Here is a 17,066-nt window from a genome sequence, read left to right on the forward strand (position 1 = left end):
TATGGAAAACTTGCCTGGACATGGCCACCATCCAGCAGAGCAGTTTTGCTTATACCTTATCTAAGTGATACGCTCTTCTCCCACTGATGATGGCAAAAAGCATGTGCATAAATGCTGTTGGGAATTAGAGCTGCAACGCTTAACGGAGTAGAGAATGAGTAGCTCTGTGCTGTGAAAGCTTGGGCTGCTGTCTTTCCCCTATGTCCTTTCTCCTGCTACATTACACATATAGATGGAACAATGTGTTATTATCCTCACCTAGGATTATATCCTGAAAGAGCTTTTTTTTACCTCTGAACTGGACAGGTCTCTGTATTTTTCCCCTTTCTGAGAAATAAAAGGTTTTCAAAGGAAACATCACGGATGTCTTTGAAAAAGTACCTAAAATAAAGGGGTCAGGAGGAGAAAGCACCTTGAGGAAAACAACCAAAACCTTTTCCTCCTCCTTTCAACCCCCTTTTAGCTTCTTCAAGGCTCTTTGAACAGCAGTGAGGGGAAATGCAGCTCCTTTTAATTACAGAGAGGATGTGGGCTGGGCAGAAAGCAGGCGATGGGGTTCGGGCTGACCAGACCACACAGCGAGTGGCCGTGTGCTGGTGTGAATCCAGATACGTGTCCCTAAAGAGAGGCAAGGAAATAACAGGGAAGTTATGATGTTGCCATGCAACTCTGAGCCTGTTTTCCCTTCATTCCTTTCTTTCCCTCTGTGCACTCCTCAGCCTTTACCATTACAGCAACAAGTCTTCATAGGGCTTTGTTTTCTCCCTCTTAAGAGGCAAACCCACGTGGAGGGGATAGGATATGGTTAATGAATGGATGATGCTTGTCCTGGTCTTCCAACCAACCTCAGCTCTGCATCCAAACTGCTGTCATGAGCTAAACCTGGCTCCTTCCTCTTCTAAACTCCTCCTTGGGATGTCTTATTTCCGTGCTGAGTGGCTTGAATTCGTTTGGAAGCAGATAGTTCATTGAGAGATGTAATGCAAACCGATGGACGCCTTTGGCTCGCTTGTGCTCGTGTTTGGCAAAGCGGAGGAGTCTGAAAGCATCCTTTTGATGGCAGATGGTTGGCAAGTGGTCTGTGCTTCCCATCCCTTCCCAGGGCAAAAGACTGGGTGTCTATGGAGCAGGGAGCACCTTTGGGAATGAAAGAAGCACAAGGAAGCAGTGCCAAAGTGTGAGATCACTGTGTAGTTGGATGCCCTCAGTCCATAAGCACCTTGTGGAGCTTCTAACACTGTAAGTGAGCAGTAGGGCTGCAGAAGGCAGCTTCATCCTAGGGATTGGGAATGAGGAATTCAAACCCTATACCTAATCTCCAGAATTCCCATATCGGAGTCTCTGGAAGTGCAGGCAAATGTCTGCTCTGTTGTGCTGTATTGAACAGGGAGTTTTCTCTGAGCCCAGACTCCTGTGTAATTGAAAGCAAACAGCCACGTTTCTAAACCCTGCGGGAGAATCACCTTGGTTTATCCAGAGAGAGTCTTTGGGGTGGTTTTGGGTTGCTTTTTGCAGCTTGTCAATGGGCTCCCATCTGTGAGGCTCCAGGCACAGGCAGGGAACACACACACACACACACACGACCAAGAAAGGCTTCTGGGGGTGCATCAGGCCAAGGTATTTCTGCCATTTAAAGGGGTTCTGTTGCTTTCAGTGACAAAAAAGGGTCTGTTTGGGTGTTTTGTGAGTCCTCTTCTTACTGGCTGTGCTTGAGAAGAAGAGCAGACTGGTCTGTGCTGGTGGTCAATGCATAGGAACACAGATTCACAAGCTGGAACACTTGGGATCAAGAAACCCTCTTGGGTATCTGGAGGGTTTAGCTAATATCTATATATTATAGATAGATATATCTATATTATAGATAGATCTATATATTATAGATTATCTATATTATATATGTAGATATTAGTTATCTATAGATATCTAATTAGTTATCTAATAGATATAGATATTAGTTATCTAATAATAATATCTATATAACTAATAACTAGTATCTATTAGTTGTACTAATAGCTCAAAGAAGCTTGACTTGGAATAGAGCAACCCTCACTTGTCTAACTGCTGACCCTGCCAAAACAGCCTGATTCTGCTATTAAATAGTGCTGCAGCCCTATGAGAGAGCCGTGTGTCTGATGGAAGTAGCCATGCCCTGCAGCTGAGTGCTTTGGGCATCTCCTTTGTGCTTTCTTTCACTAGCCAGCATGGGGGGGACACACTCCAATGGATGCTGCTGCTGTGCACGCCAGTTGTGCTGCCCAGATTGGAGCTGCAGAGCTGACGCAAGCTTTGAAAGGAGAAAATGGGAAGGGAATGGGGGTTCATCAATGCCCTTTGTGTTTAGCATGACCTGGAGGGCTCATGGGATAAATGACCCTGATTCTCCCTCTGCTTTTCATCCCTCAAAGGCCTTGGGCTGGGGGTGGGTCTGTGAACTGAGCCTTTGTAGGTCCCTAATGGGGTTGGGGTGTGGGAATGGAGCTGTGGAAAGAAGGGAGCTTTTGAGCCTTGGGCCAAGTGGCCAAACCACAGCTTCATCTGCTGCCTTCTGTGGTGCACAAAGGCCCTTCAGGTCCTGCTGCTGGCATGGAAGGCAGAAGCCACGGGCCAGCTCCTTTGGGGTAAGAAGCATTGTCATTGAATGGGATGGGAATTGAGCAGCCAGTTCTCGTTTCCACCCAGTGAGATGTGCTCGAACCCTTGACGCAAACACTGCCAGGCTCTGAAGCCTCTAAATACCATGGGGTGCTGCTCATGGGTTCCCCGTAATGCACATGGATGGTTCTACCTCCAAGACCTCGTTGTGAGGATGTAGCAGGACCCTGATGCAGTTATAGCCTGTTTGTTGGTCTTCTGTTGCCTTTGTTCTGCTGTTAATGCGGGATGATGGCAGTGCTGTGGATGCTGCCTCTGTTGTTGTTGCCACTGATTCGGCTCTAACTGGGAATCACCTCAATGCCAGACAGAGCATAAACTGCATTGACAAATTCCTCCTTAGCAGCTGGGATGAAGGAGATGGGAATGTGGCCATCTATCAGGGCAGTGTTTTAGGGGGAACACATGGCATAAGGTGACTGTGGCTGGGAGCGTTGCTGTCTAATCATAAGCAGTGCTAATAAGGGTAGGTCTGGAGGAGGAGCACACAGTGCTCTGCTAGCCCAGTGCTGTTAATGTTTCTAGGGGCTCTTCAAGGCTTAAAACAGAGATCTCGTTGCCAAGTCATCTTGTTCATAGAACCAGCCCGTGTGCACAAGCAGGTTCAGCTCTGGCTGGTCAATGGGCTGTGCTAGAGTACACAGCAGCAGCATTGGAACTCAATCTTTAAGATCCCTTCTAACCCCAAGCATTCCATGATCCTATGGTCTTGTGGAGCTGGGGCTGGATACCCAATACCATCCTGATGCCTCATCTTTCACTGCTATGGGAGCTGTACCCTGCTGCAGAAAGGCAGCAGGAATGGGGGATAATAACACTACAGAGACCCCCTGTGTGGTCCAGCTCTTCCTTCCATTTACCCCCATGCTCAGACCACTGTAGCATTTCCAATTCCCTGCTCCATGAAAGGAATTTTCTTACCTGGAGCGCTGCTTACGGCACCTCAGGTCTCCTGCATCTCACTGTCACCGTTGCTTTGGCAACAAACCAAGAGATGCTGGCGTTAAAGCATGAGAGATGTGTCCAGGTTTCCAGATCTCTTCGATAAAGCTCATCCACCCAGCACAGGAACTGCTGCTGAGTGTGGTTAAGATGCAGTTAATCTGCCTGTCACAGGTCACTGTGGCCTTCTGAGGAAGCAGAAGGGGCTTTGGTTGAGGAGGCTCTTGGAGCAGGCTAATAAAGGCATCCAGATTCCCTTGAGCCCTGAGGGCACCACTGGAGAGGGGAAAGCATTGACCCTTCCAGAACAGTTCATAGGGTTTGTAAATAGGCAGTATATTGGTTTGGGTGATGGTTTTCCTCTTTTCAAGTGATTACATGATAGGGAGAACCCTTCTGCATAGAAAACTGCTCCCTGTAAAGCAGAGGGAGGTCAGAGCCTCATCCAATGTAGAGGGTAAGGAACATAGGAAGTGGAAGGGATGGCAAAGGTGGAGTTCTTCATCTCTTTTGCATGAGGTTATCTGGGAAGCAGAGCGAGCTGGGTGCTTGTGAGGATCAGAGTCAGTCCTTGGCCAAGCAGCATCCATCCCTTCCCTGCTGTGGAAGTGAAGGACAGGCGGCATCCGAGCACCAGCGCTGCGTTTCCATTCCCGCATCCTTTACAGTCTCGCCTCCTTTCCCTCCCCAGGAGGAACGATGAGGTGACACACATCAAGATCCAGAACACGGGGGATTACTACGACCTGTACGGAGGGGAGAAGTTCGCCACCCTCGCGGAGCTGGTGCAGTACTACACGGAGCAGCACGGGCTGCTGCGGGAGAAGAACAGCAACGTCATCGAGCTGAGGTACCCCCTCAACTGCCAGGACCCCACCTCGGAGAGGTACAGCACCTTCTAACAGCCTCTCCGTACCCGGCTTGGGCTTGGGCTTGGGCAGCAGCCTAAAGGGTGTCTTGGGGTGTGATGCTGCTTTTGCGACCCAAAAGATGCGCATCGCTGGGATGTGGTTCCTGAGCTGTGCTGATGGCGGGCACGACCAGAAGCTGGCTGGATAACAGCAAGGCCCAGGAGCTCATGTTAATATCACCGTGTGCCAATGAGCCTTCTCTAGCTCTTAACCAAATGGGAATGTAGAACCATAGAATCGTTAGAATGATCTTCAAAGCTCATCTAGTCCAACCTTCCCTATTAGGTGATCTTAAGGTCCTCTCCAGCCCTAACTGTTCATAGCCCCCTTCCAGTATCTGAAGGGGGCCTATAGGGATGCTGGAGAGGGACTCTTCATTAGGGACTGTAGTGACAGGACAAGGGGTAACGGGTTCAAACTGAAACAGGGGAAGTTTAGATTGGATCTAAGGAGGAAATTCTTTCCTGTGAGGGTGCTGAGGCACTGGAATGGGTTGCCCAGGGAGGTTGTGAATGCTCCATCCCTGGCAGTGTTCAAGGCCAGGTTGGATGAAGCCTTGGGTGCCATGGTTTAGTGTGAGGTGTCCCTGCTCATGGCAGGGGGGTTGGAACTGGGTGATCTTAAGGTCCTTTCCAACCCAAACCATTCTATGATTCTATGAGCAGGGACATCTTCAACTCAATCAGGTTGCTCAGAGCCCTGTGTGGAAGGGGTTTTACCGGTGTATCCTTCAGGATAGCTTTGGTTTTAAAAGAGAGACCTTGCGAGTGACTTGTCTGCTGCAGATCCCTAACCCTAACCCTAAGCCTTCCCCATCCCATCTCACTCTGTAGCCACTGTTCATCCCGTAGCACCACACTGTTGCTTTGCAGGGATGGGAATGGATGATGGGGGATGTTCCCACCAGCGTCCCCTTGCTCCGGGACACTCCAGTGACCCCTGTTTTCCTTCCCCCCCTCATTTCCCCCAGTGTCCCATGCACTGACACAGCGGTTGAAGAGGGGAATCCCTCGTGATGCTAAAGCAGGCTCCCAGCTGTTGGTGCAGGCTGGTCTCAGTGCTCCCCTCCACACCACCATGTGAGGCAATGGGAAGTCCCTCCAGCTCCCGTGCTCCCAAGGGAGGTTTCTTTGCTCATTCCCAGCCCCTGGTGCTGGGAGCACATTACAGAACCTCTGGAAAAGTGGAAACCCCCTTTAGCTGGGTTTCCCCCTCTTCTCCTGCCAAGGGAAGTCTGCCTTGGCATGGAAGCTCCAGAAGGATTCCTGCTCCACACCACACATCTGGTGCCATCAAGAGGAAGGGAAGGGAAAGGGGCCAAGTCCTCTAAATATATGGAATGACGATGGTGTCGGAATATAGCAGGACACGTCAGGGTGGCCTCTTTCCAGCCCTGGGTGTGAATGGCAGCAGTGCTGTAAGCAGGCACTGATGTACTTCAGCGGAGGTGAAGTATAACTCACGCAGCACCATGATCCCAATGCCTTCCCCAACCTGCAAGAAGGAATCTTGCTCTTTAGAGGTCGTCCCAGCCAGCTTGGTACCACCTGCCTATGCAGAATGCTGAGTCGGGACTCGAAGGCATCAAAGCATCACTGACTGCTGCTCCATAAGCTTCATCCCCTGGGACAAGGCTGCCCAGACGTGACGTGATCCCATCACATGGACCTGGGAAGGTTATTTTGAGCCTCTCTCAATTCCTGGCAGCTTGGCTGCTGGGCCAGGAGCCAGCCCCTTCAGAATGGGACCTGTGGCATCTGCCAGAGCCACTGCTGAGCGCTGGGGATTGAAGCTCTGCTTCGCTCCAAGCTGTTCTTTGTGTCTATGGTGGTCCCTGAGCCATGGATGGCTGCTGTGTAGGTGAGATGTGCTGCTGTGCACTGAAGGCAGCTCACCTGCCACAGCCAGAGCATAGAGCTGGCACAACATCTATATCTATATGTATTATAGAATCATAGAATGGTTTGGGTTGGAAAGGAGCTTAAGATCATCCAGTTCCAACCCCCTGCCATGGGCAGGGACACCTCACACTAAACCATCTCACCCCAAGGCTTTGTCCAACCTGGCCCTGAACACTGCCAGGGATGGAGCATTCACAACCTCCCTGGGCAACCCATTCCAGTGCCTCACCACCCTCACAGGAAAGAATTTCCTCCTTAGATCCAACCTAAACTTCCCCTGTTTCAGTTTGAACCCGTTACCCCCTGTCCTGTCACTACAGTCCCTAATGAAGAGTCCCTCCCCAGGATCCCTACTCCCATCAGGAGTATGGCCAGCAGGTGGAAGGAGGGGTTCTCCTCCTCTGCTTCACTCTGGGGATACCTCCCCTCCAGTCCCGTGTCCAGCACCACAATAAGGACTTGGGTATAAGGCAGAAGCTCTTCCCTGTGAGGGTGCTGAGGCGCTGGCACAGGGTGCCCAGAGAAGCTGTGGCTGCCCCATCCCTGGCAGTGTTCAAGGCCAGGTTGGACACAGGGGCTTGGAGCAAGCTGCTCTAGTGGAAGGGGTCCCTGTTCATGGCAATGGGTTGGAACTGGATGAGCTCTAAGGTCCCTTCAACCCAACCCAGGCTGGGATTCATGGCAGTGGGTTGAGCAGTCAAACTGGGAGCCTAACGTGGGTTTGCCGTGGCAGTGATTTGTGCGCTTCCGAGCTGACCTTTCTTTCCATCACACTCCATAGGTGGTACCATGGGCACCTCACTGGCAAGGAGGCAGAGAAGCTCCTGACGGAGAAGGGGAAGCCAGGGAGCTTCCTGGTGCGGGAGAGCCAGAGCAAACCAGGAGACTTTGTCCTGTCAGTGCTGACAAATGAGGATAAGATGGAGACTGGGGACCGGAAACCACACGTGACCCATGTCATGATCCACTACCAGGTTGGGAATGTGCTCTCCCTGTCCCTGCCATAGACAGATGGGGTCTGAGTGCTCCCATCTCACTGTGGCTTTACCCCCCTCTCCTGCAGCCAGATGGGAAGTATGATGTAGGCGGAGGAGAGAGGTTCGACACGCTCACAGACCTGGTGGAGCACTACAAGAAGAACCCCATGGTGGAGAAATCAGGAGCTGTGGTTCATCTGAAGCAGGTAAGAGCTGCTCCAGCACATGCCTGTGGGTTCTTGCTTGCCCATGCTCCTGGGGATCTGCACTCCCTGCTCCCAGAGCATCCCATGGGCTGCTTGCTGTGCTTGTCCAGCCTCACATCGGCTAGGGACATCCTGGCCCTGCGTCAAGAATGGACCCAATTCCTGCCTATGGGAATCCTTGGAGGCATTGGCAGGAATTGGGTCCATTCAAGGGGGAATTTACCTGTCTTTGTGTCACTGAAAGTGGTTTCTGTTCTGTCTCCATCTCTTTCAGCCGTTCAACGCCACGCGCATCAACGCAGCTAACATTGAGAACAGAGTGAAGGAGCTGAACAAGATGGCAGACCACAGTGAGAAGGCCAAGCAAGGGTTCTGGGAGGAGTTTGAGGTACCAGATGCTCCTGTGCTCTGTCCCTTTTGTGTCTGTGGGTGAAGAGCATCACAGTTGCATGGGAACGTCATGGTTTCCCAGCACTGGAGTCCTCTTCCTGCCACCACTCCCTCTGCTCATCTCTGCATTAGGAAGCCAAGCAGCTCATCCAAAGAGCCCTTTCTTTGCCTCTGACTCCCCTTGTCTGCCCAAAACCACCTTGTTCTGTTGTGTTCTGCCCCACAGATGCTGCAGCAGCAAGAGTGCAAGCTCCTCTACCCCAGGAAGGAGGGACAGCGACCGGAGAACAAGGCTAAGAACCGCTACAAGAACATCCTTCCCTGTAAGGAGGCACTGAGTAGTGGTTTGGGGGTTTTACCACAGTTTCTAATGGCAAAACCTGGTCTTTTTGGGGTTAGTTAACCCTGCAGAGCTTGCTGATTGAGCTGGGAAGAGATGCACAGTGTCCTAGTGAAGCGGTCCAGTTCACAGTGTTCTCCATCCCTTTTCTAACCCCGTCCTTTCCTTCTGCATGGGAAACTGGTGGGTTGCTCTCCTCTCTTTGTACTGTGAGCCCAAACATGCTTGAGAGCAGCCCAGAAGTCACAGAGCCAGAGCTTCTAAAGGCAACAGTGGAAAACTTGGGCTCAGGTTGGTTGCAACACTGCAGATCATTGATGCCCACCCAAGTGACTGGATTGGCAGCAGCACTGGGAGCCAGACAGTGTTGAAGTGCCACTAAGTGTTATCAGAGAGCATCTTACCCCCTCTCCTGCAGTGGTTACCCATGTGGCTGCATGGCTGCATGGGCAGCAGTGGGTGCCCTGTGTGTGTGACCCTCCTGTGTCCATTGGGCCTCTCTGCAGTTGATACCACACGGGTGGCGCTCCGAGACGTGGATGAGAGTGTGCCAGGGTCGGACTACATCAATGCCAACTACATCAAGGTACTTGGGAAAGGGAAGACAACATTTGGCGCTGTCCTGGTGGTTTAAGTCCTGAGGGGATGGCCCATCAGGACCAGTGGCTTTCACTGGGTCCAGACTGTGGTTTTTGACTGCATCCCAAGGGATCGCATCATTCTGTCATGTCCTCTTTGCCCCTATCTATGAGTTTATCTCCTTTCCTACACGTCTTAAGGAGGTCCTGACCCAGACTTTGTTATTGAACATTATCTCTGAGGTCAAATTATAACTGTCATCTGTAAGCTAAGAGCTGCCTGAAGCTGTGTTTCCAGCAGCTCTGCTCTGGCACTTAACCACCAACCTTTGGGAAACCTTATTCCAGCCGCATCCGCCTGGAGCGCATTAAAGCAGTTCTCATTCCTCACTCCAGCATCACTGGCTTCATTGTGCCTCCTCTCCTTTGCTCCTCAGAGCATCCCTGAAGACGGAAGGAACTCGGAGCACTGCAAGATCTATATAGCCACCCAGGGCTGCCTGCAGACAACAGTGAACGACTTCTGGACCATGGTGTATCAAGAGAACAGTCACGTCATTGTAATGACAACCAAGGAGGTGGAGCGGGGCAGGGTGAGCGCTTGTAGGGTGCTGTCACCAAGTTACCTGGCACTAACAGTGTTGAGTTGTCTCTGGTTAGCTTGCGTTTAATTTATCCTCTCTCTTGTGATGTTGCTTTAGCTCTTCTTCATGAAGGAAATGTACCACAGCCCCATAAGTACTAATGGGGTGTCCCTCGTGACTTGCTTCAAGTGGGTAGGGGTTTATTCCTATGTCTTCAGAGCAACTGCAGGTTGCAGAGAGAGAAGGCTTCGTGCTTGTTACAGCAGGCTGGAGAGCAAGGAGCGGGGCTGTAAGCTGTGTGAAGCATGAAAGTGATTATACAAGCTGTGTACCACCTGTATGCATTTCACCAGGAGTGGGTTGGTAGAGGCCAAGGAATACAGTGAAATTCCATGCAGAGCCATTTACAAGCACTGCCTTCTGTAGTTCATTATGGTTGGCACTAGTGGCTTTGCTTTGGAGTGAGAGGGAGGCTGGGACTGCAGCAGGCCGGTGCCGAGATGAGAGATGGCTCCGCTCACAAACCACCTCTTGTCTTGGCAGAGTCGTGGCAAAGAGGGATGTGCTGGAGGACAGGAGGGGTATAGGCAGACCTGCAGCCCCTTGGGATGGAGGTTTGGCTCAGGAGTTAGGCAATGACCAGACCAACGGCTCAGAGCTGTGTGTTAAGTCTTTACCCTTGCCAAAGCAATACCTGAGGCTGGGGCTAACTAAGGAGGGAGATTCCCCTCGGCTATCTCCTATAGGAATAGCCCTTTCTGGTGCATAGGAAATCAGTGTATGTGTGATCTCCCTTAAACCACTGCGCTGGGGCTCCCTGCCATCGGAATGCAGCAGCATCCCTGAGCAAGGCGCTTGGGGCTGCCTCCTCCATCTCCCCATCCACTAATGGTGTGACCTGGTGCTGGTGCAGAACAAGTGCTTCCGTTACTGGCCGGACAAGGGCTGCACCAAGGAGTACGGGTGCATCTGCGTGCGGAACGTGAGCGAGAGGGAGGCCCAGGGCTATTACCTGCGGGAGCTGGAGATCCTCAGGACCGACAGGGTGAGTCCTGCTGCCGCCTGCCCACCGGGCATCCATGGGGAGGGAGATGGGGCTCTGCTGTTTGCTTGCTGGGTGTTTGTAATGGTCCCATTGCCGGGCCACACTGCCCAGCTTTGATAAAGGGAAGGGATGGAGAGACGTCATAAGAGGGTTTATGGACATGGTGGATGCCTGTTCCCTGCAGGATGAGCGCCCGAGGCTGGTGAAGCACTATCAGTACTTCAGCTGGCCAGACCATGGGGTGCCCAATGAGCCTGGAGGGGTGCTGAGCTTTCTGGACCAAGTGAATCGGGCACAGCGAAGCATTCCGGACACGGGGCCCATCATAGTGCACTGCAGGTATGGAGCAGGGGGCTGGCAGTGGGGCACTGCAGAGGGGATGGGTGATAAACACCTGCCTCCTCTTGTAAGGGTCAGCCTTTTGCTGGGCCTGTCATAGAATCATGGAATGGTTTGGGTTGGAAGGGACCTTAAACTCATCCAGTTCCACCCTTCTCCCAAAGGCAGGGATACCTTCCATTGATTTTATTCTTCTCCCTCTCCAGTGCTGGAATAGGACGCACAGGCACCATCATAGTGATAGATATTCTGGTGGATATTATTCACAGGCAAGGTATGTCTTCCTTATGGCTATCTCGTGGCTTTCACTGTTTGCCTTGCTCTGGCTGCTCATGGGTTAACCCTGCTCTTGTGGATACAGGATCTCCAAGCAGGGGATTTGACTTGTCTGGGAGACAGTGGCCATAGGCTTAGCCTGAATGCAGGGTGAGAAGGGCTTTTGTGTGATGCTCAGCTCCCTGTTTCTCTATAGGAGAGGAAATGGAGCTCTATCTTAATGAAACAGCAACCCTCTCTGACTGGGTGTGCACATGGAGAGCTCTGTAGCGAGGGCAGCTTTCAGCAACACACACAGGAGAGTCTTCCCATTGGCATCAATGGGAATTTCAGGGTCTCTTGAACCACCCCCTTTGTTGAGGGCAGAGGGAAGGAGGTTCAGTGAGGCTGTAACTCCAGTAGCCCATTTAGAAATGAGGCCCCTGGACTCTTCTGTGTAGAAGGGCTGTCACCTTCTCCTGAAAGCCTAGAGATGTTACGGAGCTCTCTGTGGTAGCTCTGTACGTGGTCCAGGAGCCTTGAGGCAGGTGGATGCTCTTCAGCAATGGTACCTTCAGCACTGGTTGTATCTAGTTCATAAACCAGGCGAGGGTGCCAAGTCTGCATCCGTAGGAAGCTGCTGTGGAACAGACCTAATTCCTTCCCTTCCCCTTGCTCCAAGCAAGTCTTCCCTGCCTTATGCCTCAGCCACCACAGTCCAAGGCTGAAAAGCATCTCCAAGGCCCTGAGATACACCAAGTCCTTTTGATTGTTTGGAAAGCTTTTCCAAGATACCCTAAGGAAACAGTTTTCCAGCCGAATTCCCACTCCCTCCATGTGCCCTTCTTGTTCCCGAGCAGGGCTGGACTGCGACATCGACATCCCCAAAACCATCCAGATGGTGCGGAGGCAGCGCTCGGGGATGGTGCAGACCGAGGCCCAGTACAAGTTTGTTTACATGGCTGTGCAGCAGTACATCGAGGCTGAGCAGAAGAGGTTGGAGGAAGAACAGGTAAGTCCCATTCAGCTGGATTGGGAAAGCCAGGGCAGACCTTGGCTTGCACCGAGCATCGCTTCTGCCTTCTCTCTGGAGCCCAAATCCTGCCCTAAAGACACGGGGATAAGCCCATAGCCCTGCTTCCTGCTGGCACATGGGATATTGTAAGGCTTTCTCCTAGGAATGGGATGCTATGGTCTTTGCTTTCTCTTTCAGAGGAATAAAAGGAAAGAGCGGGACTACTTGAATATTGGCTACTCTCCCATGGACAAGGGCAGAGGCAAGGGACAGCCCCCTTCCCCACGGACCCACACTGTGTAAGCTGAACGTCTCTCTGCCGAGGATAAGAACTTGATCAGTGGAAAGAACAGCTTGAGTGAAGTGTTTTATCCTTTGCCAGCCTGTCTCTCCCATACCTGACACTTAACCACTTGCTGGCATCCTATGGGAATGGTTTAAACCAACCAGATGATCCCAGCACAGTGGTGGTAGCATCTTCCTTGTGTGCTATGCTTTGGGAAAGGAGAGGAGGAAACGGGTCCAAGCCTTTAGTGAGCAGAGCCCCATATCCTTGGCTCTGGAGAATGAGCTGAAAGCTGTGCTACTGCCACTGAGCATCTCTTACAGCAGAATGTGAAGGAAGATGAGAGCAGAGGGAGGTGGTTTGCACCCATGTGCTAAGTAGCATGAGTTCCTTATATAAGCAGAGAGAAAATACCCCAGATTATGTGTTTTCCTCTTGCCCCAAGTGATGGGACAGCAGTAAGTGATGGAGAGGGGTCATAAGATGAAGGAGAGTGGGCAGGGACATGTGTCAGCTATATAAAATCAGAGCTCTTGGGCACTTTGAGTTGCAGGGTTGGTTTTGAAAGGAGCAGGGGTGGGTGTTAAAGTGGAGGCAGCAAAGCTGTTGCTGAGCTCATGCAGAATGAAAGATCCAACTGAGAAGACGACAAAAGAGATGTCACGTATTCTGTCCTATGTGTCCAGCTTTGGGCATCAAACCTCCTTTAGAGGCACTTGGATCTGGCCTTTAAAGCAGCCCTCTCCTTCCCTTAGATCCAGACAAGCTGGATATGTAGAGAAAGTAAGAGTGGGAAATACCAGGGTCTGTATCCACTGATCCAACAGAAACTGCATCCACGAAAGGCTGATGCAGAGGAAGGTGCAAAGCTCCATCCCCAGGCTGTATTTGAACCTAAGGCGGGGGGGGCCCAGCTGGAGGGAGAGGAAAGCAGGGATTGAAAACAGCAGTAGGCTTGATGTCATCCTATCCACAAGGTTGGGGAGGGCCAAAGGGAGCTTGGCTGGGCCCTTACCTGCCTCGGAGCAGGGAGGCTCTTGATGTTAAGGCTTTGTTTCTTGACAGGGTTGATGATGAGTCAGCTTCCGTCTATGAGAACCTGAACATCAAAAGCCCGAAGGTTTCAGGGATGAGCAACACGGGGCGATAGAGGAGCCGGCCGGAGCTGCGTGGAGGCTGTACAGGTGGGAATGCTTGCCCTGCTTAACCCAGTGTCACCACGGCCTGTTCACATCGTGCAGCTCCCCGTGGCTCTGCCTGCACGGAGCAAGGCGACTGAGCTGGGACGGAGCTGGATGGAGCCTAAAGATGTGGCTGTGGCCAGGTGGGAGAACAGGGGGAATGGGGTAATGAGATCTCAGCAGGGAAGCACATTGACATCACCAGTGAGGGGGGAGAGCTGCTGCTGGGCTGTTATGTCAGGCCATGCAGAACAGGAGGGTGCTAGCAGGAGAGACCTGGCTCCGTCGCCTGTCCCTGCGCTCTTCTCCCACTTGCAGCCCATCCCAGCCTTCTCCCTTCCTTTGGAACGCAGGTTTTACAGCGGTTACGTCCACCCTTTCCAAGTCCTGCAACATCAGATGGTTTCTTTTGCCTTCCCGAGCACCTTGGGTTCAGCGAGGAAGCAAGAAGCCGAGTAAAGAAGCAAGCAGAGTCTGCACCTACAAACATGCCTTGACTTGACTCACTCATGAGAAGGACCTTGTCCCGTTCTCCCCTGGAGCGGGAGGCTGAGGTTTATATGGAAGTGCCTCTGGACATTCATTAGGCATCAAGGCTCAGTTTTAATTACTTGGGTTTTAATTTAAGATCCTTGGGTTTTACACACAGATTGTTCGAAGGAATGGAAAGGGCTGTTTGCTTCGGAGCCTCCCCAGGGTTGCCCACTTAGGGCATTAGTAAACCGTTAGTACACTGTAATGTTTTCATTAGGTCAATCATTTCTAAGCTTAGAAGTGTTCTTAGACTAAATCCTGGGGTAACTTTGCTGCCTGTGAGTAAGGGAGAGAAACAGAGAGCACTGCATAGACCTGGGTATTTGCACCTCTGTGGATTCTCCTTCTCACACTTCCCTTTGGCTGTACCACTTGTAGATGTCTATGCAACCCTGCCAAAGCACACCGGGCAGTCCCTGCTGCTGTCCTAGCACAGCAGTTGCACGTGTGTGTGTGCCTGAGAGCCCACAAACTGCTCTGCCCCTGGGTTTTATGGCAGAGCTGAGAGGCAGAGGTGAGCATCCCCATCCTTAGGGGGGTCTGAATGTGAAACCCCACCTGGCTGAAGGGTGCTGAAGCAGCTTTGGCTGCGGGCTGTGCTGTTAGCCACCCCTAGGGAGTAACAGCCTAGGGTGCTAATCTGAGCTGAACCTGTTGAGCTGGACCCCTCTAAGCTTGATGCAGCTCTGCGTTACCTTGCTGCATGACCTCTTCCCCCCCCTCCTTCAGCTATATGACAAGGCAAGCGTTGTGTCTGCTGAGTAGGGGTGTTGTAGGAGTGTTTGTGACTTGACCAGTGCCATGAAGATGAGTGTGTTACCGAGTGGAGTATTCCAGCTCTTGCTGATAAGCCTTGACTTGCGACTGCCAGTGCTTCCTGCTGTTCCAGCCCTAAAGGCCAGCAAATAGTCCTGCCAAAGAACCCCTTCCCGCAGGATTCATCGGTGTCCGACCCTGTGGGGAGCTTTGGGGCTGAGTGCTGGGGCCTGAACCTCCAGAGCTTGCATGGGGCTGGTGTTGATGTCCTCCCGGTCTGGAGCTGGGTGGACTTGCTGCATGGTTGGGGTGTTTAGTGCCTGGAGTGCCGGCTCCAAGTGTTGAAGCAAAGCACAATGACGTACCTTGGCTGTGTTTCCTGGCTGGTCTTTCTGCTCCCTTGTCACAGGGACAGGAGAACTGTTTCTTCTTATTGCACTTTGAATAAATGTTGAATATTCTCGAGGCTTTTTTCTTCTCTGGGATTTGACTGATGGTTGGTGTGGGCAGCGGGGCATTCTGCTACTGTTGGAGGGCCCTGTTTTCACTTCACAGCTGTTGACTCCTCCTTTGGACTGAGCACGAGTGACAGATTCCAGCTGCCTGTGAGCTAAACCTTCAACCTTGGTTTCCAAGTACATGGGGAGAAGGGGAAGTGCAAGGGGGCATCCATAAGGATGCCGTGACAAAGTACTAGGAACATTGTACTGTGAGAACATCTCTCTGGCCCATTCACCATCACAGCAATAGATTTGAGGAGGCTGGAGGTGTTATTTCCCTCTCCCCTGCCTGGGAGTTGAATGGTACAAAGATGCAGTGACAAAGCATTTCAGCTTAGTGTCTGTTGGCTGGGCTTGGTATCAAATGCACCTGGGGAAACTGGAAGTGCCTTCTCTGCCTTAAGCCTTGAGCCAAGAACATGCATAAATTGGTGCTGGGAAGCATCCTTCCAGTGGCAATGGACAGCAGGATCAAAGTGAGAATCCCTGTCAAGGCTAATAATGCCTTTGGCAGACGCTGTGACGGTGCCTGGAGTGGTTCCTGCAGACACAGATCAAACCAGCCTGGAGCTGAACAAGAAAGGTGGTGCAGATCCAGCGTCCCACAGAGGGTTTGCGTAGCAACAGACTTGAGCTGCTTCAGCCTTTTCTGCTCCAAATTAGGTTTCCAGGGAAGGGAGACTGGAAGCATCCTTCCCCCAGCTGGGAGAAAGCAGAACATGAGCAGTCTTTGAGCTTCTCCTCTTCCAGGTCACATCAGGTAAGCCCAGAGGGATGTGGAACCTGGGATAACACCATGGGGATGGTAAGTGTGAATTTATAGGGTAAAGCTGGGTTGTACAACACTGGCACAGGCATGCTGTGTAGCTCCATGATCTGGGAATGCTGCTGGACTCAGGACTACTACGTGCCCATCTCCAACTGCAAGTGAGAAGGGAAATGTGGAGTAATTGCCACAAATGGACACATTGCATTGTATAAAACATAATTTAATACATACATGTATGGTACTTGCATACAATACTGTCTTACATCCATGTGCTGGAATAGAAAACACGTAATTGGAAGTTGCCTTCATCATGAAGACTTTAATCACTGTCAGATCACTGCATTAAATACAAATAGAGTGTAAGCAACTGGCCTGTGTCTTAATACTGACACATTTGATGATTAGGAGGGTAAAGCTGCTGTCATTTTGGCAGCAGTTTGCCTGTGAGAAGCATGAATGAAGTTTGCTGATGAATTAACTGCCATGTATAGTGCCTAAAAACTTCCCCCCTTATGTTCAGAGTTCCTTTCCAGGTAGGAATGAGGGATTTTTAAGCATCTTCTTAAGGGAAAAGCGAGTAGAATGGGCTCTCTGTTCCGTTCCCAAGCTCACCGGGGTGGTAACACAACCGAGGTGATGGGTACCGGTGGCACATCCATGTTTGGTCAGCAGGAGGCAGCATTTACACCTCCAGCATGGAATAACGCAAGGGAAATGTTCCAAGCGTGTGGCATGAAGGTGATTTTCATCTGTTTCTATGCCTTTGACATGTCTTTACCCTCCCAATCCCAGCTCCTCTTAGGAATAATCATGTAGATCCTTCAGTCTGCAGAAATAGCCCTTTATTCCCTGAGGGAGTTAGAGGAATTGCACCCACTGGCAGCTGGTACCCAGTCAGGATGGCA

The 17,066-nt window shown here is 51.4% G+C and overlaps 1 protein-coding gene across 1 annotated transcript in view; it reads left to right on the forward strand.

The window, feature by feature from the left end:
- The window catches only part of LOC133267696 (tyrosine-protein phosphatase non-receptor type 11-like), a 40,493-nt gene extending 25,138 nt beyond the window's left edge, over positions 1-15,355 (forward strand). Inside the window, exons 3-16 of the mRNA XM_061450176.1 lie at positions 4,286-4,480; positions 7,188-7,380; positions 7,470-7,589; positions 7,864-7,977; positions 8,206-8,302; positions 8,826-8,905; positions 9,335-9,490; positions 10,395-10,526; positions 10,711-10,865; positions 11,072-11,139; positions 11,981-12,132; positions 12,334-12,434; positions 13,487-13,605; positions 13,956-15,355. Of these exons, the coding sequence (XP_061306160.1) occupies positions 4,286-4,480; positions 7,188-7,380; positions 7,470-7,589; positions 7,864-7,977; positions 8,206-8,302; positions 8,826-8,905; positions 9,335-9,490; positions 10,395-10,526; positions 10,711-10,865; positions 11,072-11,139; positions 11,981-12,132; positions 12,334-12,434; positions 13,487-13,571 (1,648 nt within the window). The 3' untranslated portion in view covers positions 13,572-13,605; positions 13,956-15,355. The remainder of the gene's footprint in view (positions 1-4,285; positions 4,481-7,187; positions 7,381-7,469; positions 7,590-7,863; positions 7,978-8,205; positions 8,303-8,825; positions 8,906-9,334; positions 9,491-10,394; positions 10,527-10,710; positions 10,866-11,071; positions 11,140-11,980; positions 12,133-12,333; positions 12,435-13,486; positions 13,606-13,955) is intronic.
- Positions 15,356-17,066: the final 1,711 nt, after the last annotated feature.

The sequence above is a fragment of the Pezoporus flaviventris genome, unplaced genomic scaffold (assembly GCF_033815535.1).
Source record: "Pezoporus flaviventris isolate CSIRO_AGI_PZ_B2104156 unplaced genomic scaffold, CSIRO_AGI_Pfla_v1 ptg000009l, whole genome shotgun sequence".
In the NCBI taxonomy this organism is placed as follows: domain Eukaryota; kingdom Metazoa; phylum Chordata; class Aves; order Psittaciformes; family Psittacidae; genus Pezoporus; species Pezoporus flaviventris.